General features: G+C 46.8%; 1 protein-coding gene across 2 annotated transcripts in view; it reads right to left on the bottom strand.

Annotated features, from left to right (window-relative positions):
- ICK (intestinal cell kinase) overlaps nucleotides 1-27248 on the bottom strand; it is a 129900-nt gene that overhangs the window by 79285 nt on the left and 23367 nt on the right. For both annotated transcript variants that reach the window (XR_003855669.1, XM_029595722.1), the window contains exons 3-6: nucleotides 26501-26555; nucleotides 14918-15039; nucleotides 11449-11528; nucleotides 8105-8237 (exon numbers count right to left, since the gene is read on the bottom strand). Coding sequence is in view for 1 of the 2 variants with exons in the window: in XM_029595722.1 (XP_029451582.1) it covers nucleotides 8105-8237; nucleotides 11449-11528; nucleotides 14918-15039; nucleotides 26501-26555 (390 nt within the window). In the remaining variant the exon portion in view is untranslated. The remainder of the gene's footprint in view (nucleotides 1-8104; nucleotides 8238-11448; nucleotides 11529-14917; nucleotides 15040-26500; nucleotides 26556-27248) is intronic.

Genomic DNA, 27248 nt, shown 5'->3' with positions numbered 1-27248 from the left:
GCTGGCGTTGGTAGTAACCACTATCCATGTGGGAATTTCCAAGTCCACTCCTCGACGTAAGTGTTCTGGACAAAGCCACCAGTGGAGACTGGAACGCGCAGAGTCCGTCAGCGGTAAGCGAAGTTGAAACTGCTGGGAAAGTGGATGCCAGTGGGAGAGCAATGCTGATTGAAGAGGACGCATATGCGCAAATGCCCACAGGACCAGCTTGAGTGTGGAAGCCATCGACCCCAGAACCTGTAAGTAGAGATGTGAATCGGAACCAGAATCGGTTCGGATTTCAGTTCCGATTCACATCTCTACCTGTAAGTAATCCCAGGCCCTGGGTCGAAGCACAGACCTGAAAAACTCCACCTGGGTAACCAATTTGGATAGCCTCTCTTCTGTAAGAAAAACCTTGCCCAAGACCGTATCGAACCTGGCACCCAGAAACTCCAACGACTGGGAAGGAACCAGATGACTCTTGTCGGGATTGACCACTCAGCCTGAGGTCAACCTCTGCAGTACCCTCTGGAACGCCGCTTTGCATAGGTCTTCCGACTTTGCACGAATCAGTCAATCGTCCAGGTAGGGATGCACCAGTATGCCCTCCCATCGCAGAGCCGCTGCCACTACTACCATCACCTTGGTGAAAACCCTGGGCGCCGTCACTAGGACAAATGGAAGTGCACAAAATTGGAAATGTCGTCCGAAGACCGCGAACTGTAGATATTTCTGATAATCTGGACGGATAGGTATGTGCAAGTAAGCATCCGTCAGGTCCAACAACGCTAGAAACTCTCCCTTGTGCATGAATGCTATCACCGAGCGCAGTTTCCATCCGAAAACGAGGCAATTTCAACATGCGATTGACCTTCTTCAAATCGAGAATGGGGCAAAAGTGCCCTCCTTTTTCGGCACAATGAAATAGATGGAGTAAAGCCCGTGCCTGAGTTCTCCTGTAGGAACTGGAACGATGGCGCCCAGATCCTGTAAGCGCTGCAGAGTCTCTTGTACCGCTCGCCACTTTTGACAGTAAGAGCATGGAGAAACCACGTAGTGGTCGTGGATCAGATGTGCAAAATCTAAAGCGCAGCCATATTCGATTATGCTTAGGACCCATTGGTCTGATGTTACGGTGGCCAACTCCTCCAGGAATAGGGACAATCTGCCCCCAATTCTTGGAACCGAGGAGTGAACCGGCCGCACTTCATTGTGAGGACTTGGGACCCCCATGAGACTGGGGGGCTCCTTCCCTGGAGGGCCACCGGCCCCGAAAGGACTGGTTTCACGAATTTTGGCGGCCTTGCCCCTGATGAAAAGACAAACCGAAGGACCGGGAGGAGCGAAAATGTTGATTCCCCCGAAACCTCACCCGCTGAGAAAAGGAGCCTCTCGTCCTGGGCCTGTCCTCTGGCAGCTTATGGACCTTGTTCTCCCCCAGTGACTTTATCATATCTTCCAACTGCCTCCTGAAAAGCAGTCTCCCTTTGAAGGGTAGAGAACCCAAATGCACTTTAGAGGAAACATCCGCCAACCAATTCCGCAGCCATAAGAGCGGGCTGAGGCCACTGAGACCATTGTCCTCCCAGAGGTCCTCAAAAGATCATAAAGTGTGTCCGCACTGTAAGCCACTGTGGCCTCCAACCGTCCGGCCTGCAGTGCCTGGGCGACTGAATGGGCTACGGTTGCCTGCAAATCCTGGACCCAGCGGAGACTGACCCGCTGCGCGAAACTGCTGCATATGGCAGCCTGGACACAGAGAGCTGACACCTCGAAAATCTTCTTGAGCTGGACCTCCAACTTGCAGTCCTGCAATTCCTTCGAGGCTGTTGCTCCCGTCACTGGGATGGTAGACTTCTTTGTCACTGCTGAGACAGCAGCTTCCACCTTCAGCACCCTGAGGAGATCCAGCGCATCCTCTGGAAGTGGGTACAACTTATCCATAGCCCGACTTACCTTCAAACCCAGATCAGAAGTGTCCTACTCCCTAAACAAGAGGTCAGACACCGACAAATGAAATGGGAAAGACCGAGCTGGCCCTCGGAGTCCCACCATAGCACCAAACCGGGAATCTTCCTGAGGGACCTCAATTCCCAGTTCCTCCAGGATGACCGGGATAAGGGGTCCCAATTTGTCCTTCTGGAACAAGCGAGCCACCTTGGGGTCATCACCCTCCACCGGTGGCGAGCCCACGTGCTTGGTCGGTTGGGGCTGGGTATCCGGATCCCCCTCCGGACCTTGATCAGGAGCCTGTGGCGGAGACTCCCCCTCATCCGATTGATCCGAGGAGTTGCTGTCCCCCGGACAGACCAAGGACCAAAGCGGACGCTTCTCCTTAGGCACTCCGCTTTCCTTTGGCGCCTGAACCCTCTTCCTGCCGAAAAGGACCCCTCCCCCAGGCCCTGCTGACACGGTCGCCTTGTGCGCTGCCTTGGGCCTCTGAGACTTAACAGCCTTACAGGCCTTGAAAGCCTTGTGCATTAAAAGCACAAAATCAGAGGTGAATGACGAAGAAGACCCCTTGGAGTCATCCCCGCGTCGTCCCCTTCAGAATCCTCCGCAGCTCCAGCCAAGCCGATCCCCCCCAGGAGCACTAGGCTGCGGAGAAAACGGGGGGAGGGGAGAGCCCTCCCCCCTTAGCAGCTCTCTCCTGCTCTCTAAAAGTTCTTAAAATGGCCTCCGTTCCCACGCTGAGCAGGAACGGATCCGGGGCCTGCCGTGGCAAAACCTGGACCCCAGCCCCCCGATGTGATTGCGAGCCACTGCCCCCGGATTTTGCCGGCGCTGCTACCCCCGAGGACCTCCCCCCCCCCCGACAAACACCCCTTGCAAATGCCAGCATGGGAGAGCCGCGTACGTCCGCTGCCGCACAGGCCGCACCAAGCGGCATGAGCAGCGGCCAAAATTTAGACAGTCGGAAAAGAAGAGCGGTGAAAACTAAGCGATCGGGAACTGTCTGCGGTCTGAAGCCGATTGGCCGCTACACACCTGCGGCGAGAAGGCTAGGCTAGCAGAGCAGGAGAAATTAAAGAAACAGTACCCCCCCCTTTTTTTTTTTTTTTTTAAACCTGTGAAAGGTCTTACTGAGGGTGAGAGACCTGGGCCCCCCGGTATCACCCTCAGTGGGCAATTACAGGGTCCTCAACCCTCTGCTACGAAGCCTCTATTACCAGGGGGGGTGGCCCCACCAGGACCTGACAACCCCCTGGGAGACTGAAAAAGGGGAATTCTAGCCTGAAGACTAAAAACTACCCTCCTTGGCTCTTTTTCTTACAATAAGGACTATCAGACCAAAAATCCTGAATCCTGATACAAGGTACCAGACTAAAGGAGAGTACCTCTTCCACCTTCTGGAAGACAGAGAAATACTGACAGACTCTAGGTGGCACCTCAGGAGTATACGACAGAGTCCACAAAAACTTCTCTGTCTCCGCCTGCTGGAGGGGAGGTAAAACCCAGGAGTCTGGGCTGATCCGGGTACGTACAGGGAATGCAGCTTCAACATTTTGTTTTGTTAAAGAATAAAAATTGAAGATACATTTCATTGAAATACACGGGTATATTGTTTGTAATACTTACCATGTAAAGGGTCAGTATTGTCTGTAATTCAGCTTGAGCCTGCATATAATGCACATATACCTAACCAAGCCTTTGTAAATTACTGTACAAGAAGGATCCCCTCAACTCACTGGCTCCTGTCTTAGTGGGAGGTAATAGCTTGTTTGATAGAACACTGAGCAATTTCTAAAGGAACTGTCTATATGCTAACAGGCTTACATTACAAACAGGCCGATGCAATATCAGCTCGCATAAAAAAAGCGCTCTCATAACATGCCCAGCCACCTCTCCTGGGCACACAATGCATTATCTAAATGAGGGGTCATGCTAAAAAGAACACGCTAGGGATAAATCGTGCGGCCCTGGCATTCAGCACCTAGCAGACGTGGCTGTGCGCCGGTTAGGAAAACGGACAATTAATGAACGTCCATTTTCTTAACCCGCTCACAGCCACGGATTAGGAAAACAGACGCTCAATTAATGGACGTCCGTTTCCCTAACCTGACCACCAGCAAAATTTTTTTTTTCATGCTGCTTCCTGTGGTTCTTCCTATTTAAATTTGGGATGATACTAAGTAGGAGGAACCACAGAAAAGCAATATTTTGATCTTTTTGTGGTTGGTTTTTCAGATGGCTTGGAGTGCGGGGCTGGCATTAAGTTTTCACTGTTATGACGTGCACATCGTGCGCACGGTGATTTTTTGCATTGGGGTAATAGCTAATAACAACATAGAAAAGACGGCAGAAAAAGACCAAACGGCCCATCCAGTCTGCCCAGCAAGCTCCCATATTTATCGGTTTCCCATACTTATCAATTTCACAGACCGTAAAGGTCAGGGCCCTTGTTGGTTACTGTGAGTCCAATTTTCTGTCAGCCCCTGCTGTTGAAGCAGAGAGCAATGTTGGAGTTGAATCAAAAGTGAAGTATCAGGCTTATTGGTTAAGTGTAGTAACCGCCGCATCAAGCAAGTTATCCCCATGCTTATTTGTTTTCCCAGACTATACAGTTCAATGACCTTGTTGGTTGTTTCTGAATGTAACTCCTCTTTTCCACATTTCCCCTTGCCATTGAAGCAGGGAGCAATGTTGGAGTTGCATTAACCGTAAGAAGGTTTATTAGATAAGGGTAGTAACCACCATTCTAGCAAGCTACCAAATGCCTATTTTCATTCATTCCCATCCTCTAGAGCCTTTAGGGATCCACAGTGTTTATCCCATGCCCCTTTGAAATCCTTCACAGTTTTAGTCTTCACCACTTCCTCTGGAAGGGCATTCCAGGCATCCACCACCCTCTCCGTGAAGAAATATTTTCTGACATTGGTTCTAAGTCTTCCCCCCTGGAGTTTCAAGTCTTCTATTTATATGTGATGAGCGCTATTAGCTATGCACTGGTTTGGACGCACGTTTTGTATGCTCTAATCCCCTTTCTGCATCGGGTGTTAGCCTAGTGTGTCCAAAAGCTTGTTAGCCTGTGTGCTAGGCTCAGCGCACGATATAGCATCGGCTGAAAATGAAGTAACTACAGCTTTTGTCTAGCAAAGGTTAAAACCATCATAATAATCAATAAACAAGAAGGCAGATATTAACTTGAAGGGAAACATGCTTTTGACTCTAATCTCATCCCTTTTTGATCACAGAACCATCTCAGACTGATAAGAGAAACATTCATCTACACACAGACAGCCTTTTCCAGCCATTTCTCACCTCGGATTCTCCTCACACTTTCCCTCTTCCTGTCTGGCAGCTGCCCAATTCTCTCGTATAAAATATTCTTACTCTACGAATACCTGCATGTGCGTCTATCTTCTTCTGTATCCACCGCCCTGGGAAAGTGAACTTGGGACCTTGCATGCATCATTATTGATAAGATTACATAACGTCCTGCTGCTTTAGAGAAAGTCACACTTCTGACTGCTTGCTTTCACAGAGCTGTATGTACAATCCTGATATCCTTTCCCAACAATGCTTAAAGACTATATTACTAAGCCCCAAGGTTAAGGAAAAGCATTTGCTTTAGTGTCTGCAAAGTCATGGGGAAAAGGAAAGTCCAATTCGAATAACCCTGTGCCAGCACTACCAAGGGAGAGCTCCAGTTTCCTTTCTACTCAGCGAATGTATTTTCCCTGTCCTATTTTGCTTCATTTTCTCACAGCGCCAAATTTGAAAACTTTTGGGATTAGTTGAAAATTGAACACAAATTCCCTTTTAGGCCCAAACCTAAAAGCTATGTTATAGCTCTAAAGATAGGTGGGGCCCAATCCCACTGGCCCTCAGAACGCCATGAATAAATCGGAGTTATCATTACAATATAGTAAACCTCCCATACCAAAAACAACCCTAACAACCTTATCTATGAAAAGGCAACACAGCACACATTTCACCAAGCCCTAGAACACCAATAACACTCTTAAACCAGGCTGCTATAGATCCCTACACAGAAATTACATGCCAGCAAAATACCTCACCTCAGTCACATATGCAGAGCACAGACAGACCCTCACCAAATACAGAATAAAGAGATCAGAAAGTAGAAACAGAAACGTACGGAGAAGAAATGAACTGGAACCCACAATAAGCCAGCCTCTACATGCAGAGCAACAATGGAAAAACAGAGACAGTACCATTCTTCATAAAATATTAAATAATAAAATCAAGAAATATAATTGTTAAATCTTATTCATAAAAAGAATATTTCAAACCAGTTAATGAACAGAATATCAAAATTTACCAAACACCAATATTTTGAAAGAACAGATTCATTAAATTATACCCCAAAATTAAAACTAACAAGGATTAAAAAATCTCCTGTTCTCCTTACCTGGGATCTGATTTCTAGTCACCTTGAGATTGTCGTGGATTGGGGGGGGGGGGGGGGAGGGCCGCACACATTTTATCTTTCTTTCTCACACGCATGCACAATAAACCATTCATTCTCTCACACATTTCCTCTCTCTAACATATATAGGCTCACTCTCTCACACCCTTATAGATACATTATGTTTGAGTGTGTGTGCTTGTGAAAGCCTATATGTGACACACAGACTCTCACAGGCACGCAAACACACACACACACACACACACACACACACGCTCTCCTGTTGGCATTGGGCCATGGTGGGATGAGCTCTACCATGGCCCACCGATCTTCCTGCTTGGGGGGTGGGTGGGGAGTGAAATCTGTTTGCGTGCACTCCTTCTTCGGGTGCCGGTGGGTTGAGCGCCAGTGCCCTCCACCCTCTTTTCTTCTTCGGCCGCTGGCGGGTTAGGCTCTGCCAATGGCCCCCACAGTCTCTCCTACTGCTGCTGGTGCAACACCCCCTAGGTGCGCTGCCCCATGCAAATGCATGGTATGCACACCCGGTCGCGTCAGGCCTGGCAGTCAGTGAGGACAGAGGAAGAGCTCGGCGCAGACAGTGCAGGAGGACTGGGGGTGACGTTTCCCTCTTTCTGAGGAGTGCTCTCAGTGGGGGTGGAGGGTGATGTACCTTAGCCTGAGAACAGGGAAATTGGTGCCTTCATGCTATTTATCTCAGCTAGTAAGGATAACCACACAATGCAGCAAACTATGTAACAGAAGAGCAGTCTCAGAACTTCAAGTAGCAATAAGTGCTGAAGCTAACACCAGTAAAACCACAAAAGAACAATTAGCAGGGCCACAGGGAGAGTGTGCAAAGCATCTCAGTTTGAGCCTGGCAACTTCCTCCTACTTTGACTTTCCAGCTCAATCAAGACCAGCACCAATTGTCAAGGCTTTAACCTTTGCAACAACTATACACAACCAAAACACTGGAAAAAGCAAAGAGACTATAAACAAACATAAAACCAATGTATAATGAGCAAATGGGTTATCTATCCCACTTCATCTCCACTCCAAATTTTATTTTTTAACCCCGCCCCATCTATCTCAGCTATTACAGCAATGGTCCTCTTCTGTCTCTCCCAGCATCCATATTCTTAGCCAGCTACTAAGTGTCCCTCTGAGTGATGATTACTACACCTCCCATGAAGAAGTAATGTTCACCACTTCGGCAGCATCCCCTGCCTCAGCCAACATGATTTTTTTGGGAGGTGGGGGTGGTGGTGGAACAAAAGCTGGGCTTGGGAATGGAACCCTGAGCTCGTGTGTAACCGTGCACAGCAAGGTCATTGAGCCATTGGCCTAGTCCATGATGTACAAAAGTTGTGGAGATTTATTTTGCACTGTTTCCTGCAAAATTTGTCTGGGATGTTTTTTTCTGTAAATGTTGGAAGTCCTCCGTCTTGCCTCCTTACCGTAGGGTGTGTTCCTTTGCCCCAGGAAAGCCATAGGGCTCGGAGCCTGACCCAAGACACACAGTGAAAAAAGGAAGATACCAAAGGGAACACCACAAGAAAGCTGCAGAGAAAACTAATATTGAATTTCTGTTTTGACCATGTCTGCAAGTTACCGACATTAAATACAGTGCATCTCTCCAGCACGCGGGACTTTGTCATGTTCAGTTTCACCATAAGCCTTTGTGTCGTGTGGTTTGCTAGCAACAAATTTCAAAGTCAAATTCATATTTCCACAGAGGCGACAACTTACCATCTCGTAGACACATAGTCCGTGTAAGGCGGTCGAGACCTAGTTTCTCGTGCAAGGCCAAAGTCTGCTATTTTCACAAGCTCTGGGCCCATGCAAAGGAGGTTTTCAGGTTTCAGGTCTCTGTGAAAGAAGCCTGCAATTCAAAGGCAAGATCCTCCTTCACTCGCCTGCTCCCTTTAATTTATAGAGACTATACTTCCCCTCTGTGTCCACATAAACAGTGCACACACTCAACAAAGGGCTACTACAAGCCCCTCCACCCCCTCAAATCCAGCCCATGCCCCGGCTGCCTAGCTTATACCTGGGCCGTTCCTCTGCCACACAGAGGAAGTCACCCTGAAATCCAACACCAAGGGGCAAATTTCACGGTAGTAGAATGCAAGAACACAAGCAGTCTCAATTTAATGATTCAAACACTGCCTCTAAATTGCTAGCAATAATGATTCAAAAGCCACTAATACTGCAGCCCAGGAAGAGGTGGTGGAAGAGGAGGGAGCGGTCCAGGCAGCTCACTCCTCCATCAGGGTGCAGCAGCAGTGTGGGTGTGTCTCCTCACTCAGTGAGAGCAGCAGCTTAGGGAGGTGGGAGTGGAAGCAGAACAAGTACAATGGAATGGTTGGGGGGGGGGGGGGGCGGGAGGAGGACTGAACCTCAGTGAGTGCCCCCTCCTGCATGCTTCCTTTCTTACAGGAAGCCTCACAAGCACGTGCTCATTTGTCCCTCTGCTACTGTTCCCACCACCTCTTCCTGGGCTGCAGTATTAGTGGCGTTTGAATCATTATTGCTAGCAATTTAGAGGCAGTGTTTGAATCATTAAATTGAGACTTCTTGTGTTCTTGTATTCTGCTACCGTGAAATTTGCACCTTGGAGGGAGAGGAATAAAAGGTGAAGAATTCACAGGGGATGGGGAAGAAAGGAAATTGTGAAAACCAGATAGAAGGGTGGATAGGAGGGGGAATTGCGAGAAACTGAAGGACTGAAAGAAGAAAGTATGAGCATTCCCTCCCCACATCACACTCCATTCCCATTAATGGGATGACGAGAAAGAAAAAAAAAAAGAATGTGGAAGGCCGGATGAGGTAAAAGGAATGAGATGCTTGTGAAGTGAGGGATGAAAGAAAAGAACATGAGAGGTGCCACGCCAGGGTCAGACCAAGGATCTATCAAGGATACATCCAATTCATCTTGATACAAATAACCAAAATTTGTCCTGAACAATACCCCCCCCATAATCCGGCTACAAGTGCTTTTTATGTGTGTCTTTGAAGTACACCCTTAGTTTTAGAATGTTATCCTTGTTCACCTGTGTACCTGCCTGCCTTTGTAATTTTTCCTTCGCTTGTGACTGTCTACCCTGTACACTGTTGTGAACTAGTGATTCTCACATGGAACGACGGTATATAAAATACTCAAATAAATAAATGCCAGAAGTGGCCAGCTGAAGTACCTGGCAGATCCTAATGGGGAGATTCATTCCAAGTTGCTCACATCCTGAGGTAAGAACTGGAGCTCCCCAAGGCTACCTGAATAACTAATTCTGGATCTGTCTGCCAGAAACTCATCCAAATCATTAAAAACAAAACAAAAAAACCCCTTTCTAATACTACTGGCCTGGATCCACATCTTCCAGCTGCAAATTCCATGGCTTAATCTTTTAATTTTGTTTTAAATCTGCTGCCAGTTAGTTTCATGGAGTGTCCCCTAGTCCTAGTACTACCTGAAAAAGTAAACACCCATTCCCTATTAGCTTGTTCCACAGCACGCATACATTTAATGAACCTCTATCCTGTCCTCTCTCAGTCGTGTCTTCTCCAAGAAGAATCCTAACCTTTTTCCATAAAGGAGGAGTTTCATCCCTTTTACCACTTTTGTCGCCCTTCTCTGCACCTTTTCTAGTTTTGCTCTTTTTTATTTTTTGTTTTGAGATGAGACAACCGGAACTGCACACAGTATTCGAGCTGTGATTACACCATGGATTTACAGAGGCATTATGATATTTGCAGTTTTTAATTCAAGTAAAAGAACCCTTCATTTTCCTTTCAAATATACAGAAGGGTCAAATGATGAAAATGTAAGACTTTACTTCTCCTCCTAGTAGCCTAACTCTGGGCAACTCGCGAAGGCCCTGATGTAATAAGGTGTGCTAGGTGGTGCGCATGTCCGCTTGTGGTTCTGTGCACGGAACGGTACTCCTGTTGCAGCAAGGAGTTTTACACCCAAAAAATATCTGTACAGCTTGGCGCTCCTCCATGCAAATCCCATGACACTCAAGGCATTAGTTATTACTTTCCAATGCAGCAAGGTGTATACACTTAATTCATGGGTTATTAACACTAGAAATTTAACTCCTGGTCAGCGGTGGAGTAAAAGGTTTATGGGGCCAAGGGGCAGAACCTGAAGTTCATGGTTCAATTCTTATACCCAAATTTATGCGCATAAATCATGGTTGTGTGTTTTATGCACACAACTTATGTTCCTAACTCAGATTATATTTGCACAAGGTACAGAAATCATGGTCTGTGCGCATTAAGCATGATTTATGAACACAATTCATTTTTAGTTTTTGGTGTACATTTTTAGGCTTAAAGCTTTTTTTTTTTTAAACTTCAGTTGCATCAGAGAGCTGAAGTTTTTTTAGCGTGTGAATAAAAAAAAAAAAAAAAAGTGTGCCAAGTTTGGTGCTCCTTTTTCACCTTTATTATATCACAGCCTAAGCTACTGTCTCATTCCTGTAGAAGCTCTCTCCGCTGGAACAGATTTCAGTTTATACCACTAGCTAAGCCTCTGCCTCACCCACAGCCAATTCTTTAACAGGACTAAGTAACTGATTTAAAGCCCCTGACTTAGAAGCATCAGGAAGATGGTGGAGATTAGGGAGAGGAGAGAAGACAAGAGGAAGGGAGAAAGAAATGAAATCTGTGGACAAAAAAATTAAAAAGAAAAAAAAAACAAACCACAGGGAGAGGAGCATGGGGCATGGAAAAAAAAAAAAAAAGACAAGGAACGGAGGATGAGGACAAAAAGGCAAGATGCTCAAGAGGAAAAGGAAAGAAAAGATACCAGACAGAAAAAGGAGGCAAGACAGACTTGGAGAAGAGAAAAACATGATAGGAAAAGGATAGAAAAGTTTAACAATTTAAAAATAAGATAATTTAAACAATTTTGACTCACTGCTTGTCTTGTGTAGCAAGAAAAATTGAGCCATAAATATTCCTTCCCTGATTAACATTAATAAAAATTCTTAGCAGTTTATTTCTCTGCTTAGATATTTCAAAACATCTGTACTCTCTACCTCTTATCTCTTTTTAATGCAAGTACTTTCACCACTGATAAGAAAACCTACCATGCTTGTGGATAAATGCAAGACCCTGGAGTATCTGATACATGATATTTCTAATTGTGGACTCAGGGAACAATTTATTTCTGTAGGGTAAGAGAAAACACAGTTACAAGGTAAGCATGCATTTTTTACAAATTACAGTGCTAACAGTAACAAGACAAGACTTTCTACACGAAGCTGAGAACATCCCAATCAGGACTGACATACCTAAAGGGTCTATGCAGGTTTTGATACTTGCAATATCCAAATGCTGTACAAGAGCATCATCTAGACGCCTCGAGGAATCTCTACATATAGACTCAAGCTGGTTGAGTTAAAGGTGTCACAACTTGCAAATAAGGCATTTCCTTCTAAGTAGCCCTGCTTGAACTGTGCATTACAGATAAGCTAGAAACTCCCACGCCCCCATCTCTGCTATATATGAACATTATTGTATAGTTCTCTGTCCAAGCAGATGCAGCTCTTAGAAGAGAAGTTTGGTTTTCTGTTTTGTCTCCTGCAGACCGCAGCAAGGACTCGAAGTCATAAGGCACTGCAGTGAGCAAAAGGCATGCACTCACAGGTACAGCAGAAGGAAATGCAGCGAGCACAAGACGCGCATTACAGGAAAACAGCAAGTTGTGCACAGAGGGCCGGATTTTAAAAGCCTTACGCGTGTAGGTGGCCTTCCACACACTGGGCCTATTTTAAAAAGGCCCGGCCACGCATGTAAGTCCTGGGGAAAGGGGCGGGGCTAGAGGCCCCCGTTATAGCAGCCATTTCCTGCTGTGCCGGGTGGTGGTGTGCAACCTGTGCCTGCTTTGAGCAGGCGCAAAAGGTGAGATAACTTTTGGGGAGGGGGGGGGTTAGGAAGAATAGATTAAGGGGCGGGGAAGTTCCCTCCCAGGTCGATCCTAATTTGGAGCGGCCTGGGAGGGATCAGGGGAAGGCCGCGGGCCTCGGCGCTCGCAAGTTGCACTAATATGCACCCCCTTGCATGCGCCGACCCCCGATTTTATAACATGCGCGCACATGTTATAAAATCATGCGTCCACGTGTGCGCGCGCCGGGTAGCACGCTCATGGACACGCGCTCAACCTTTTAAAATCTACCCCAGAGTGTGCATTAGACAGATAAAACTGGTGTGCAGAGCAGGAGGTGGTGATGTGAGAACAAGGCAGACTTACACAGGTTCAGGAGGAAGTGGCACAAGGAGCATGAAATATTTATTACACAGGTACACCAGATATACACAGCAGCAGGTGGTGCAGGGAACACAAGATGTGCATTACACAAGTACACACGTATACAGAGGTGATGTGCCTTCCACAGGCACAGGAGGTATTCACAACAGAAAATCGTACAGGGAGGCAGTGTGCACTATAGTTACACCAGTTATTAAACTCAGAAAGCTGATGGGGGGAGGTCTCAGTCAAAGATATTTCTTTACTTAGCATCTCAGCATTTGAAAAAGATCTATTTGTTTGAAAGTTGTCAATATTTTCTCAAGATGACATGGTTTATAACCCTTCCACATCACACCTGACCCAGATGACATGTAATCCTGTGGCTCAGATGAATTCCAGCTACTGCTGTATTTAAATATCAGAAAATAAGGAATGACCGTCCCTCCTAACCACAGTCCAAAAAATCTATGCGCATCTATAAGTGTCTGTGGATTGAAAAGAGGTGGCATTCTACCTTCTCAAACATTTCAGAGCCTCCAGATTGCAAGACTTTAGATTTTCAGTGGAACTGCAAACAGAGACAGGTATAAATGCATTGGGCTCTGCTACTGCTGTGAGGTTCCACAAGATCCAGGATACAAGGAGAAGGCAGACCTAGGTCAGAGGAACTCCCATCTTCATGCTATTACCCAGTCAACACAACTACATGATTGCTGTCCATGCATATTTCTCTTGGATTGCAATCATGTTTAAAATAAAGATAGGAAAACTGGTTCTTGCCTGCTAATTTTTGTTCCTGGACTACCACAGATCAGTCCAGACAAGCGGGTTTTGCATCCCTACCAGCAGTTGGAGACAGAACAAAAAAACCAGATACTGCTACATAAGCCACAGTGCCACCTGCAGTCCCTCAGTACTGACTTGTACCCAAGCCAAGATACAGACAAATCAAAAAACTAACTTAACTCCCTCCTCTACATGAGCAGGGGAACAAAGGTAGAGCTTCTCAACTGGAGCCCTTATGTCAACAGCAGGGTTTGAAAACCCTGAAACCTAACCAATAGTGACAAGACTTCTCAATTATATATATCCATCAGGCTTTTCTTTGGCATCTGAAGGTTACCAACAGGTTACTGGTTAGTAGAGCAAAGAAGGAGTACAAGGCTTCAAAAACTACCATTGCATGGTGGCTGAAAGAGGCTACCATATCTGCTTCCATTTGAAAGGGAAGGGTGAGTCCTGAAGAGTTGTGGGCACACTTGACCAGAGCGCAGACAGCTTCCTGGGAGGAGTGCCAATTATTTTTCCCGCAGGAGTTCTGCCATGCGATGATGACCCTTTCACCAGTCATTACCAAGTAGATATTTGGGTGCCTAATGAGGCAACATTTAGGGAGAGTGAATTGCCAACTGGTCTTTCAGGTTCCTGCCCAATTTAGGGGAGCTTGGGTACATCCCACTCATCTGGACTGATGTGGGATATGAACAGGAAAGGAAAATTGGTTCTTGACTGCTAATTTTCGTTCCTAGAGTACCATAGATCAGTCCAGAGATTGAAAGACCGATATATTTGCTGTGTGATCAGACCTTTGAAATCTCTTGGTAACCTTCAGATCCCAAAGTAAAGCCTGATGGACATCTAACAAATGTCACTCTCTGGCATGCGGGACCACTGCATTCATATGCTGGAACACGGGAAGTTCAACCAATTGATTCAGATAGGACACGAAACGACCTTCGGCAAAAAGGAAGGAACAGTCCGTAATGAAACCCCCAACCTCTGAAATTTGAAGAAAGGGGTCCTTACATGACAAGGCTTGAAGTTCGAAAATTTGCCTGGTCGAGCAGAAAGCCACTAGAAACACCACCTGCAAAGTAAAATCCTTCAGGGACATTCTCTGCAACGGCTCTAAAAGGTGAACCAGAAAGAGACTTAGGCACCAAATTGAGGTTCCAAGAGGATGCAAAATCCAGGAATCTGGACTGATCTGGGGTATGAACAGGAACCTTGCTATCCCAAAGCTCGGTGTGACACTGCATATTGCAATAAGTGAAATTACGAGAAAACCCGTTAACACAGCAGAAATTCCATGAGCACAAATGGGTTCTGTATTTTGTTTCTTTGCTGAACTACATACAAATCTGACTTGTGCAGCACGCTCACTCAATTCCCAGTCCTGCTCCTTTACTTGGTTATCAGCTGCAAGGAACCTACAAAAATGCTCCAACATGGCATTTTACTGCAGGACTGGCGTGCATACAGCAAGAGAAAGATAACTTGTCTCCCTGTAAAATTAACATACAAACCTGTCCTTCATTAGCTGGTACAGATTCTCCTTCATGTATTCAAAAACGAAGTAAAGGTGATCGTTTTCTCGTATAACTTCTTTCAGCTTCACTATGTTAGCGTGGTTCAGTTTCTTCAAAGACTATGAGAAAATACAAACGGAGTTAAAACATTAGCACTTAGACCTAGATTCATCAAAAAAACTACAAATATAGTGAAAATAGCACCCACAATAGAAAAAGGGGGCGTGGTTAGGCTAATTTTCCTGATCCTGCATCGTGAAGGTAATTTCTGCAAGCTATGATACATTTATCGCACCAGCGCTAATTTTCGCATCACATGCTGATTAATCCACCGCAGGCACGTTACCAACCGAAAAGATTTTTTTTTTTTTTGCAAATGCTGAGAGAGAGAGAGGAGACTCTGTAGAGATCAATATGTAACTTACTATCTGTACAACTGTAAGAGGGAGCACTTTTAATGCAGGGTGGAATGGGGGTGAGGAGGTTTTACATACACAGTCAGAGGTATGAACAGGAAAGTTGACATCAGTGAAGATTTTCTGAGCCTGCACAAAAACTATGGAGAAGCAACAGCATAACATATCTGTCAGATTTAGGCTTGAGGGCTCCCCTCACGCCGCCAATCTCTGAACCTGCAGTCCTCTGGCTCCAGACCTGGGGGGGTGCGACCTCTAGCTGAGCGGAATCTCCTCTACCTTAGTGGGGTTGCTCATTTCCCCTCACTGTCACAGCAAGCACTGTCTACTTTCAGACCTTGGCTGATGTAAGACGACTCCACCGTTCTCACCAGCCACCTCCAATGTCCCTGCATCAAACTCTCCGCACACAAAAGAGTCTCTGCCTTTGCCACCCTTAGCTTTTTTTTTTTTTGGCCCTGCAGTTTCCTCCTCCTCAAATCGCAACTTTTTTTTTTTTTTTTTTTACTTTTTATTTATAAAACACAGAAAATATTAATCTGCTCCTCCCACCCATGATTTCTCATAGCTGAAAGTCACCAAAAAGGGGAATATTTCTACTAGCTCAGATAATACTCTGGACCTTGCCCATTTCAATGTTCTGGCATAAATGATGGGGGCTTTTCATGTTCACCTGTACCAACTGGGACAGAGGCGTTCTTATCTCCTGGAGTCTCAGCGCAGTCCTGGTTATTAGGCTAAAGCACTTTCACCTCGTTACCTCACATCTTGCATATGACAGACTGTGCTGGCAATATATGCCATGGGATAAGCAGGGTCACCAGCTACCAGCAAAGGAAAATTAGTTTTTACCTGTTAATTTTCGTTCCTGTAGTACCAAGGATCAGTCCAGACTGCTGGGTTATGCCTCCCTTCCAGCAGATGGAGTCAGAGAAAAGCTGAAAGGCACCTCCCATATAACCTGGTGTGCCACCTGCGATCCCTCAGTATAATCAATATCAAAGCAGAATGAATGTAACATATGGTAAACAACCAATGACTAGATCAAGTCAAACAGTAACCTCTGAAATAACTATAAACATTTGACAAAAAGAACTGTGTCGCGTCTGAAGGTATGTTCTGAAAAAATCTGCAAAGAGAAACAATACAATCAGTCGAGCGGGACTCACTTTCCTCTGGGTGGGCGTCTGGACTGATCCATGGTACTACAGGAACGAAAATTAACAGGTAAGAACTAATTTTCCTTTCCCTGTACGTACTAGGATCAGTCCAGACTGCTGGGATGTATCCAAGCTGCCCTAAAGGGGGTGGGACCTAGAGATCCCCGCTCAAAGCACACTGCTGCCAAAGGAATCCATCTTCGGATCCCGCACATCCAAGCGGTAATGCTTGGCAAACGTGTGCAAAGACTTCCAAGTAGCCGCCTGGCAAATCTCTTGGGGCGAGACACATTCGCTCTCCGCCCAGGACGCTGCTTGTGACCTAAGAGAATGCACCTTAAGTCCATCCGGTACCGGACGCCCGTGACATATGTAAGTTGAAGCAATAGTGTCTTTCAACCAGCGGGCAATAGTAGCCTTAGAAACCTTAGTCCCTTTCTTAGGACCACTCCACAAGACAAAAAGATGGTCGGACAATCTGAAAGGATTAGTTACTTCCAAGTACCGCAAGAGGACTCTGCGAACATCCAACCTCTTGAGATTCTGATCCTGATGAGCATTTCTATCCTCAGCTGAGAATGCCGGCAACTCAATCGACTGGTTGACATGGAAGGCAGATACGGTCTGAAGGGAAATCCCCGAATTAGCGATGCGCAGGAAAGGCTCCCTACATGACAACGCTTGAAGTTCTGAGATCCTTCTAGCTGAACAGATAGCCACGAGAAACACAGTCTTAAGTGTTAAATCCTTTAGCGTAGCTCGCTTCAAAGGTTCAAAAGGAGGACTACACAGGCCACGAAGAACCAAATTTAAACTCCAAGACGGACAGATCGAGCGCACCGGCGGCTTTAGGTGTTTGACACCCTTCAAGAATCTGGCCACGTCTGGGTGAAGAGCGATGGAAGTACCATCCCCTCACCTCGAAAACAGCTCAAGGCTGCTACTTGCACTCGCAGCGAGCTATCCTTGGCCCGTCTTGCAAGAAGGCAAGAATGTGGCTAATGGCGGCCTGCCGCAGGGACACACTCAACCCACGGTACCACGAATCAAACACCTTACATACCCGAACATAGGTAACAGAAGTAGAGGTTTTACGAGCGTGGAGAAGAGTAGTAATAACCGCCTCAGAGTATCCCTTCTTTCTCAATTGCCTCCTCTCATAAGCCAAGCCGCTAGTCAAAAGCGATCGGCCTGATCGAAAAATACCAGGCCCTGCCGGAGGAGGCGCGGTAGATGACCAACGCGCAGGGGGCCGTCCACCGCCAGGTTGATCAGATCTGCGAACCTTCTTGGCCACTCCAGGGCCACCAGAACAACCAGCCCCTGGTGGGATTCAATCCGGCACAAAACCTTTCCCACCAGCGGCCATGGGGGAAACACGTAAAGGAGAATATGTGGAGGCCAAGGAAGAACCAGAGCATCCACCCCTTCCGAGCCGTGCTCCCTTCTTCGACTGAAGAAATGAGATGCTTTCGCATTCAAACGAGTTGCCATTAAGTCTAACTGGGGAGTCCCCCACCGGCTGGTGATGAGCTGCAGTGCCTCGTTTGATAGTTCCCATTCTCCTGAATCTAGCTTCAACCGGCTGAGGAAGTCCGCATGTACATTGTCGACCCCGGCTATGTGGGATGCCGCTATGCGAGACAGATGGCGTTCCACCCAGTCCATCAACATGTCCGCTTCGGAGGCTACTAGCCGACTCTGTGCCCCCTTGTCAGTTTATGTAAGCCACGGTGGTCGCATTGTCAGATAGGACCAGTACCGCCCGGTGGTGAACCAGTGGAAGAAATTGGTGCAGCGCCAAGTGAACCGCCCTGGTTTCCAAGTGATTGATGGACACTTGGTCAGTGTCCAAAATCCCTGCGCTGACCGCGACTGACAGACTGCCACCCAACCTGTAGGCTGGCATCCGTCGTCATGATTATCCATTGGGGGGGCTCCAAGTCCACGCCTCGAAGCAAGTGATCTGGAATCAATCACCAATCCAGACTGGACCTGGCCGGTTCGAGGAGCGGCAATGGCAGCTGGAACTCTGCCGACTTGGGGTCCCAACGAGAAAGTAGCGCCCTCTGCAAAGGCCGCATATGAGCAAAAGCTCAAGGGATCAACTCTAGGGTAGAAGCCATACAACCAAGAACCTGCAAATAGTCCCACACGATGGGCAAGGAAAGAGCCAACAGGTGCCGAATCTGAGACATTAGCCACTCCATCCTCACCAGTGGCAGGGAAACCTTGCCCATACTAGTGTTGAAACGCGCTCCCAGAAACTCCAACACCTGGTATGGAATCAGCTGGCTCTTGGTTATAGTTGACAACCCAGCCTAGGGAAATCAGACGGCTCAAAACTGATTGTACTTCGTTCTCGCAGAGCACTTCAGACTTTGCTCGAATGAGCCAGTCGTCCAAGTAGGGATGAACCAATATGCCTTCTCTCTGAAGGCTCGCTGCTACCACCACCATCACCTTAGTGAAAACCCTCGGAGCCGTCGCCAGTTCGAAGGGTAGGGCACAAAACTGGTAATGTTGCCCCATGATCATGAATCGTAGAAATCTCTGATGATATTCCTGGATCCCTATGTGGAGATAAGCCTCTGTTAGATCCAAAGAAGCCAAAAACTCGCCTTTGTGGACAGCCGCAATGACGGATCTCAATGTCTCCATTCGAAATCGAGGGATTCGCAATGCCCTGTTGACCTGCTTCAAATCCAATATCAGGTGGAATGAGCCCTCCTTCTTGGGAACGATGAAGTAGACAGAGTAGCGACCAGTCCGACGCTTGGCTGCGGGAACCGGAACAATGGCTCCCAGAGCCTGCAGTCGAGACAGTGTTTGGAAAACCACTTGCTGCTTTGCCTGAAACCCGCTGGGAGATACTAGAAACAGATCGCGAAGGGGCCGTGCAAAATCCAAAGCACAGCCGTGATTTATAATGTCTAGAACCCATTGGTCCGAGGTTATCTTGGCCCATTCCTCCCGAAAGCGGAAGAGTCGCCCCCCGATCTCCGGACCTGAGGGATGGGCCTGTGCCCCTTCATTGGGACGCTTTGTTGTTGGCGAAGGCATGAGAGGTTCCAGAGCGCTGAGGCCGCCTGCCGCGAAAGGAATGCGCCCATGTTTGAGACTTTGTGTGCGTCTGCCGAGGGACATAGGAGGAAGAGCCCCTACCTGAGCGGAAACGGCGTTGTCCTCGAAAACGGCCCCGAAATGCGCTGGGTGAACGAAATGATTTGGGCTGGTCCTCCGGCAGCTTGTACACTTTGTTCTCTCCCAAGGAGCGAACCAGCTGCTCTAGCTCGTCTCCGAATAAAAGCTTGCCCTGGAAAGGAAAGGAACCCAGCTGTGACTTAGAGGAGGCATCCGCCGACCCGTTACATAGCCATAGTAGTCGCCTTGCGGAAACCGCTGAAGCCATAGTGCGGGCAGAGGTGCGGAGGAGATCATACAAGGCATCTGCCGTATAGGCCACCGCAGATTCCATGCGGTTCGCCTGCTCAGCTTCCTTCGGAGGAAAGTCCTGGGCCGTAAGCATTTGTTGGACCCAGCGGAGGGTAGCCCTCTGCATCATGCTGCTGCAAACCGCGGCCTGCACTCCCAATGCTGATACTTCGAAAATCTGCTTAAGCAAAACTTCCAGTTTCCTATCCTGGAGGTCCTTGAGCGCTGTGCCTCCTGTCACAGGAATGGTAGTATGCTTGGCAATGGCTGTGACTGCCGAATCCATTTTAGGGATCTTAAAATCCAAGGACTCATTAGGGAGTGGATAAAGCTTTTCCATGGCTTTGCTGACTTGAAAGGTGGCTTCTGGGGTATCCCATTCCTATGACACGAGATGGAAAACCTTTGGATGGAAAGGAAACGTTTGCAGTGGTGCGCGAAGCCCCGATAACACAGAGTCTCCCGGCAAAGCTTCTGGTATCGCCTGTGGAACTGGGATCTCAAGTTCCTGAAGCACATGGGAAATCAATGGGTCCAGCTCCTCCTTGCGGAACAAATGAAGTATCTGCAGATCATCCCCCTCCACCGGATCGGCACTGCCCACATCATGAGTGGAGGGGTCCTGAGTCATGGGATCCGCAGGTGGGACAGGGATGGACGGTCCATCCCCCTGGACCATGTTAAGTACCCTCGGTCCAGGTCTCTCCTGGTCTACTGAGGCCTTAAAACACTTGGCTGGGGCAGGAGACCGGTTTTCCCAGTCCGCTTCAGTTCTACATAAGCTTTATGCAGAAGCAATACAAATTGAGAGGAAAACGGGTATGTCTCTTTAAAGGCCCACCCGTCAATAGAAGTGGGGGTGGGCCCGAGTCCTGTTGAAAATCGCACGGTCGTTGAGGGCTGAGTGCTGGCGGAGAAAGAGGAGGAAGCTCCTCTCCCTCCCCTACTGAATCTACATCAGGTTCTGAAGGAGGCCGCGCCGATCGGGAGCATGCTGGGCCGCTGCCTCCGAGCAGGCTGCTCGCTTTGGTGTCCCCTCGGGCGCGGCAGAGCTGATCCTCTGCCCGAAATTGGCCGCTGCGAAGGCCCCTTGCCCCTGGGAATACACCGGGAGCAGAGGCCTTCGCCGTGCAAATGGCTCCCCGCGGCTTAGTAAAAGCGCGCGAAATCAGTCGGGTGACAAGCCATCCCTTCCGAAGGCCCGGGAGATCAAGACAGGCGGGGGCTGCAAAAGGAAGGTTATGCTCTCCCAATCTGCTGGAGTCAGAGAAATACTGAGGGATCGCAGGGGGCGCACCAGGTTATATGGGAGGTGCCTTTCAGCTTTTCTCTGACTCCATCTGCTGGAAAGGAGGCATAACCCAGCATCCTGGACTGATCCTGGTACGTACAGGGAAACAGCTATTTCCAGAGAAAGAAATGCATTTAAACTTTTGAAAGCAAACTTCCCAGTTCTTCTCACAGTCTGGCCGATTCAGTATGGTGCACTCGGCCGAGCGCACCTTTAGTCCCCGTTTGGCCGTGCGTTTTCCACGAGCTATTTTACCCGTTATACAGTAAGGGGTAATAGTGCGTCAAAAACGCGCTGCCAAACACCCCCCCCCCCCCGAAACTAATAGCGCCCGCAACATGCAAATGCATGTTGATGGCCTATTAGTTAGTCTCGCGCGATACAGAAAGTAAAATGTGCAGCAAAGCCGCACATTTTACTTTAAGAAATTAACACCTGCCCAAAGGCAGAAGTTAATTTCAGCCGGCACAGGGAAAGTGTACAGAAAAGCAGAAAAAACTGCTTTTCTGTACACCCTCCGACTTAATATCATAGCGATATTAAGTCGGAGGCCCCAAAATTAAAAAAAAATTAAAATCTGCCCACAGGTTGGAAGTGTGATGCTCAATTTAGCTGGCGTCCATTTTCCGAACCCGTGGCTGTCAGTGGGTTCGAGAACAGACGCTGGTAAAATTGAGTGTTAGCTGTCAAACCCGCTGACAGCCGCTGCTTCTGTCAAAAAGGAGGCGCTAGGGACGCACTAGTGTCCCTAGAGCCTCCTTTTACTGTGGGCCCTCATTTAAATATTCGATCGCGCGCCCAGGAGAATGGCCCGGGCGCGCATCGGGAGCGCCGGCTCTCCCGCGGTTTTTACTGTATCGGCCAGAGTGTGCGGAAAGGGCAAGAAAGGCATCCAGCTACAGCAAAACACGAAGTAAAACACACTGATTCTAAATCCATACAAGAAGCTTGTGCTACAACATCTGAAATCCTCGTTGCTGTGGGCGGCTTACAACAGACAGAGAAGCCTGAAAAAAAAATCCTCAGTTTCACCAATATAAAATGTGATAGAAAGAGGAAATAAATAGGGGAGGGGAAAAAAAAAAAAAAAAAGGAGTTTCTTGTTAATTGTCAGATGCTGTTGAGATGACTCACACAGGCCTGTTATTAATGCCACTATTGGCTCAGACCAAAAGCTAGTGTTGGCTGTACAGTCAGGACAGCTACATTCAGGGCCTCCAAGATGAGCAAACATTTCCAAAAGGTTTGCCAGCATCCTACAGTTATGCATCTGCATTTACAGCCAGTCCTTAGCTACTGGATTCTTTGAAGGCTGGAACACATTTCCTTGGGCCAACACAAGAGTAATCTAGAGATGGGCTTTAGGGCATTTGCAGCCCTGAAATCTCCTGTGCTGCATCATCTCAGGGAAATTCTCATGTTAGTGCATGTGATGGTGTAGGGACCTTATACAGTCAGGAGAAGGGGAGAAAGTAGCCAGTCAGGGCAGGTGCTGTAAAAAAAAGGACCCTGAGGTAACCCTGATGTAAGAGAGGAAGAGTCAACTGGAAGCTGCTGGGAGTTGTAGCTCCAAGAGAAACAGAGGCAAGGAGGCTGCTCCTGGCTAGTCATAACTTAAGATCAATCAGGAGGATCATGATAGTAATTGTGAAAGTCGGGCGAGAATGATTAAGGATTTACTTAGAGCAGTCTCTCTCTCGGGTTACTAGACTGTTAATGAGGCCAGAGACTCCCAGAAAAGCAGAGACGACACTGGTTGGCTGCGAGCTGTCATTTCATGTGGAAACATCCCAGTATATGGAATAGAGAGCCTGTGGCACGTCAAGAGACAGCTGGTTGCAGCATAAAATTTATTCAACTTGTATTTAAATGCTTGCTACATATGCCTGAAGTGACCCTGATGTCTCAGGGGCATGAAACTCTGCTGTGGTCTGTGAAGGAAAAGATGTCCCCCTGGGTTTGGCTCCATGTTACATATTTATAACCCTCCAAGGTCTGCAGGATGCACTTTGTTAGATGTCCCTGCTCAGTAGCAGGGCCTATATTCTAGAATTCCCTACCAGAACATCTGTGTCGGACCACATGCAACTTCAGGAACTATGCTTGCTTATCTTGTCCGAAACCATTGAAAACAATGTTAAAGGCCTATTTGTTCAGGCAAGCTTTGCCCTGTGCTCTAGTAACTTGATGGCAGAATTTGTCTATTCTTACTGTTTTCATTTATGTCAATTTTATACTGCATGTTTTCGTTTCACTGCTTAGGGCTATGTGCATAAGCGGTACATAAATATCAGTAAATACAAAAAGTACAAAACTTAGAACATTCTCATTCAGGCAAGCTTCTCTAAAGGGATCTTAGCACAGGTTGCTTTCTCTTGCTTTATTCTCTCTCCCTTTCCTTTGTTCCGTTCTTCCTCTTGTCTAACTCAAAGGCCAAGGTTAGACAATGCTAATGATTGTCCATAAGAGCAGATGAGCATTCAGACTTTGAAGTAGCTCATCTTTGTCATCATGTTCAAGTTTTGATGTACATATTCTTTTATGGATGCTAAACTGTACTGCGCCTTGAACCGTGGACAAGTTATGGGTAATACATTTGTTTTATGTATTTAGATTTTTATATTCCGCTTTTCGCATTTTTTTCAGCACTTCAACGCGGATTACATTCAGGTATTTCCCTATCCTCAGACTGTTTACAATCTAAGTTTGTACCTGAGGGTAAAGCAACAGTGGGACTCAAACCCTGATCTCCCGCTGCTCTAACCACTAGGCTACTCCTCCACTGTTTGCTGAAGTTCTTGGTCAGGTTGTCATTTTGTGTGATCCTGCAAGTATTTGGGACTGGCTACAGGCAATATTTTGTGACATATGACGATAGTCACATATAATGATAGATGAGAGCGAGAGACCTGGAGTTGCTGCTTTTAGCCTATAAACATATCCTTTGACTGGCCCTTTGCTTCCCCAGCAGTCCATTAACCCAAGAGAGGCTCTGATCTCTTTAAAAAAAAAAAAAAAAATCCTTAATCAGTCTCACCTTTCTTTCTCAATTACTAACATGTTCCTCTGTGGTCAGTACTTTCTTCCTGATTGTCTTTAGGATAAGGCTTCTCTGTGAGCACAACACCCTGCAGCCTCCTGCTTTATTTCTCTTGGGGACTACAACTCCCAGCAGCCTCCAGTTATCTCTTCTCTTTCTTATAGCAGCGTTACCCCTGCGGTCCTCTTTACAGTGAGGTGCCCACCTTAATATAGTCCTATAAAAAAAGTACCACCACCTGAAAACAATGCAGTTTTTTCCAGGATCAATACAACCAACTCCTAGTACTTGGCATCCTATTCAACATTCTGAAACTAAGTGTTGTCAAAAATAGAGCGATGATGTTTGGAATTTTGGGATACTTTGACCTACTTGACTTATACTTCTGCTTCATTAAGAGGAGGGGTCTGTCAGAACCATGAGTGTCTTCACAGATTACCCACTGAATTTAACACAGTGCAGACAAGATGACAGTGGAACAATGATTGGATAACTTGCTCCTGAATACAAAGAAAGCCCCGACAGTTTAGGGCAGAAACTACTTACTATTCACTATCACAGAAGTAACAACTGTATCTGATGGTGCTAATGGAAGAATAATGATGTAAGGCAGCAGCTCCCAAACCGTGGGTCAAAACCCCAAATGGGGATAACAAAAGCAGTGGACAGGCATCACATAAGCAGGTCTGCTCCCTGGCCTTCAGACCTCCAGTCAGGACCTGTGAACCTATGCATATTCAAAAGACCCTGCCACCTCATCCCAGAGGGGTGGCCTGTTAGACTGAAAACCTATATGGAAGGCTGGCAAGTGGTGGGGGCAGGGAGCAGTGTTGCCAACCTCGCTTATTTCCCACGAGATTGGGCTTTTTTTTTCTAGTCATTCACGTTTTGTTTTTTTTTTATTCGCGGGTTGCTTGTAATTGGGCGTTTTTTTGGGCTTGGTGGGAGGGACTTGTGCTCTGATGTTGCAGTGATTGGCTGCTGCTGCCAGTGAGGCCTGTCCATAGCAGGCGCACCCTAACCTATTGCAGCAGTAAGCCAACCGAAGCTGCAAACATTCCCAGGAGCGTGGGCAGACCCAGCATGGCATTGCAGCAAGCGTCATGGGTGACCAAGAAGCTTCTGTGCAGCTGCAGACCTGAATAGTTAAAGGTGTGTAGCACTCAGCTAGCTACAACCAGGTATCAGGAGGGAAGGAATGAGTATGTTGGGAGGGGGAAATGAGTGTTTAGGGGCCAGAGATGTGCTTGGAGGGGGTAGGGAGGAGGGAATCAGTGTGTGGGGCTGGTGTTTTTTAAATTTGTTCTACACCACTTTTAATTTCATCTAATTTTTTCTCTCATTTCTTCTCCCTGCAGCAGATCACCTTTGTAAGAAATCCTTATTTTGACAAAAAGAAAGCTTGTCCATACCTGCTGACTACAGGTAAAAAATAATGTGACATGGAAACTTGTAATGCTATTTTTTATTTTTTTTTTTATTTGTTCTACAACCACTTTTGATTTTATCTAATTTTGCTTTTTTTTTCTCATTTCTTCTCCCTGCAGCAGATCACCTTTGTAAGAAAGCCTGTCCATACCCACTGTTTCCGTCATTGGCTGCTACGCTACTAAATGGATTTGATCTACTATAGCTAAAGTAAGGAACTAAAAGATACTGCTAAGCGTGGGAAGAGGAATGTGAACTAAAAGCATGGATTCAATCTGTTGTCAGCAATGAGAGTAAGGCTATGTGCAAATTTTGTAAGTGTGACATTCGTGCACATCATACAGACCTTCTGCAACATGCAAAAGGTTAAGCTCCTTTGTCATCTATGCAACACACAGACATTGGTGTTTCAATTTCATGTGTTTTGGGCTTTTTTTGGGGCTTGTTTTTTGGGGAAAAAGTGCTTGTTCTTTCATGAAAACCTGGCAACCCTGGCAGGGGGCTGCCCACGAGCACACACCATCTACCACCAACAACTGCTGCTGTTTTCTTGCTTTGGGTGAATGGGAAGAGAAGAAAGTGGGCAGGAGACAAAACAGGGGAGTGGAGGTCAGTTCTTTTGGTCATTGACTAGGATTATGTGAATTTAAGTCTTAAAAAGGGGATCATACTGGATAAAAGTTTGGGAAGCATGGATGTAAGGAGAGGCTGAAGTTTGCAGGTTCGGTCAGGGGAAGACAGACTGGTGCTAACACCCCTTCTCTCATTCCAAAAGGTGTTACTTGCTCATGGACTGAAAAACACACATACCTTAACTTCTCGGAGATTCATGCACTCCTCCCATGAGTAAAACTTTCTCTTCATCCTAAGGAAAAGCAATAAAAAGTCATGAATATTATGTTTTCAATGAATTAATGATACTTTCACTATCCCAGTGCACTTTCAATGCGTCTCACCAAGACAATTAAATGACTACAGTACTTTTAGCATGCAACACAGAATATAAATCTTCAAATAAGACGTTAACTCATTAGTGGGCAAAACAACAGAAAACAATGAAACCCAAAAAATGACCGATTTAAAGTTTCCGCACACCTCGTACAGAATTTACCCTGTCTATTTCCATCCCCGCCCCATTTTCTCTCCATGACAAATAGTTTGGGCATAGCAGGGAAGGACTCAGAGTTCAGCAGTAAATGGGATAGTTTTTGGAGAAGAACTATATTGGTGAATCTATTGATAACTAAATGCTAAGAAAAAGGTGTGAATCCAGCAATTTTGAGCTGATTGTTCTCTCAGGGGTCAGGAAGGAACTTTTTTTTTTCATTGCTACAAAACTGGTCACAGATGAAGAGAATTCTTTTCTGCCTTCCCCAGGATTACCACACAGAGGCAGTTGTTTGGTAATCAGAGAAAAGAGTGGGCTCGATGGACCTCTGGCCTTTTTTCAACCTAACCAAACGAGACACGTCAGCAGTGCAAGATACCGAGCAGGGAAGAGAGGATTCAACCTGCATCCCCAGCATCAGCTGGCCTCGTCCGCACGGAGCCAAAGAAC

Source organism: Rhinatrema bivittatum, chromosome 3 (assembly GCF_901001135.1).
Source record: "Rhinatrema bivittatum chromosome 3, aRhiBiv1.1, whole genome shotgun sequence".
NCBI classification, from domain to species: domain Eukaryota; kingdom Metazoa; phylum Chordata; class Amphibia; order Gymnophiona; family Rhinatrematidae; genus Rhinatrema; species Rhinatrema bivittatum.
The sequence above is the reverse complement of the archived record's forward strand: the minus strand, read 5'-3'. Positions and strand labels throughout refer to the sequence as shown.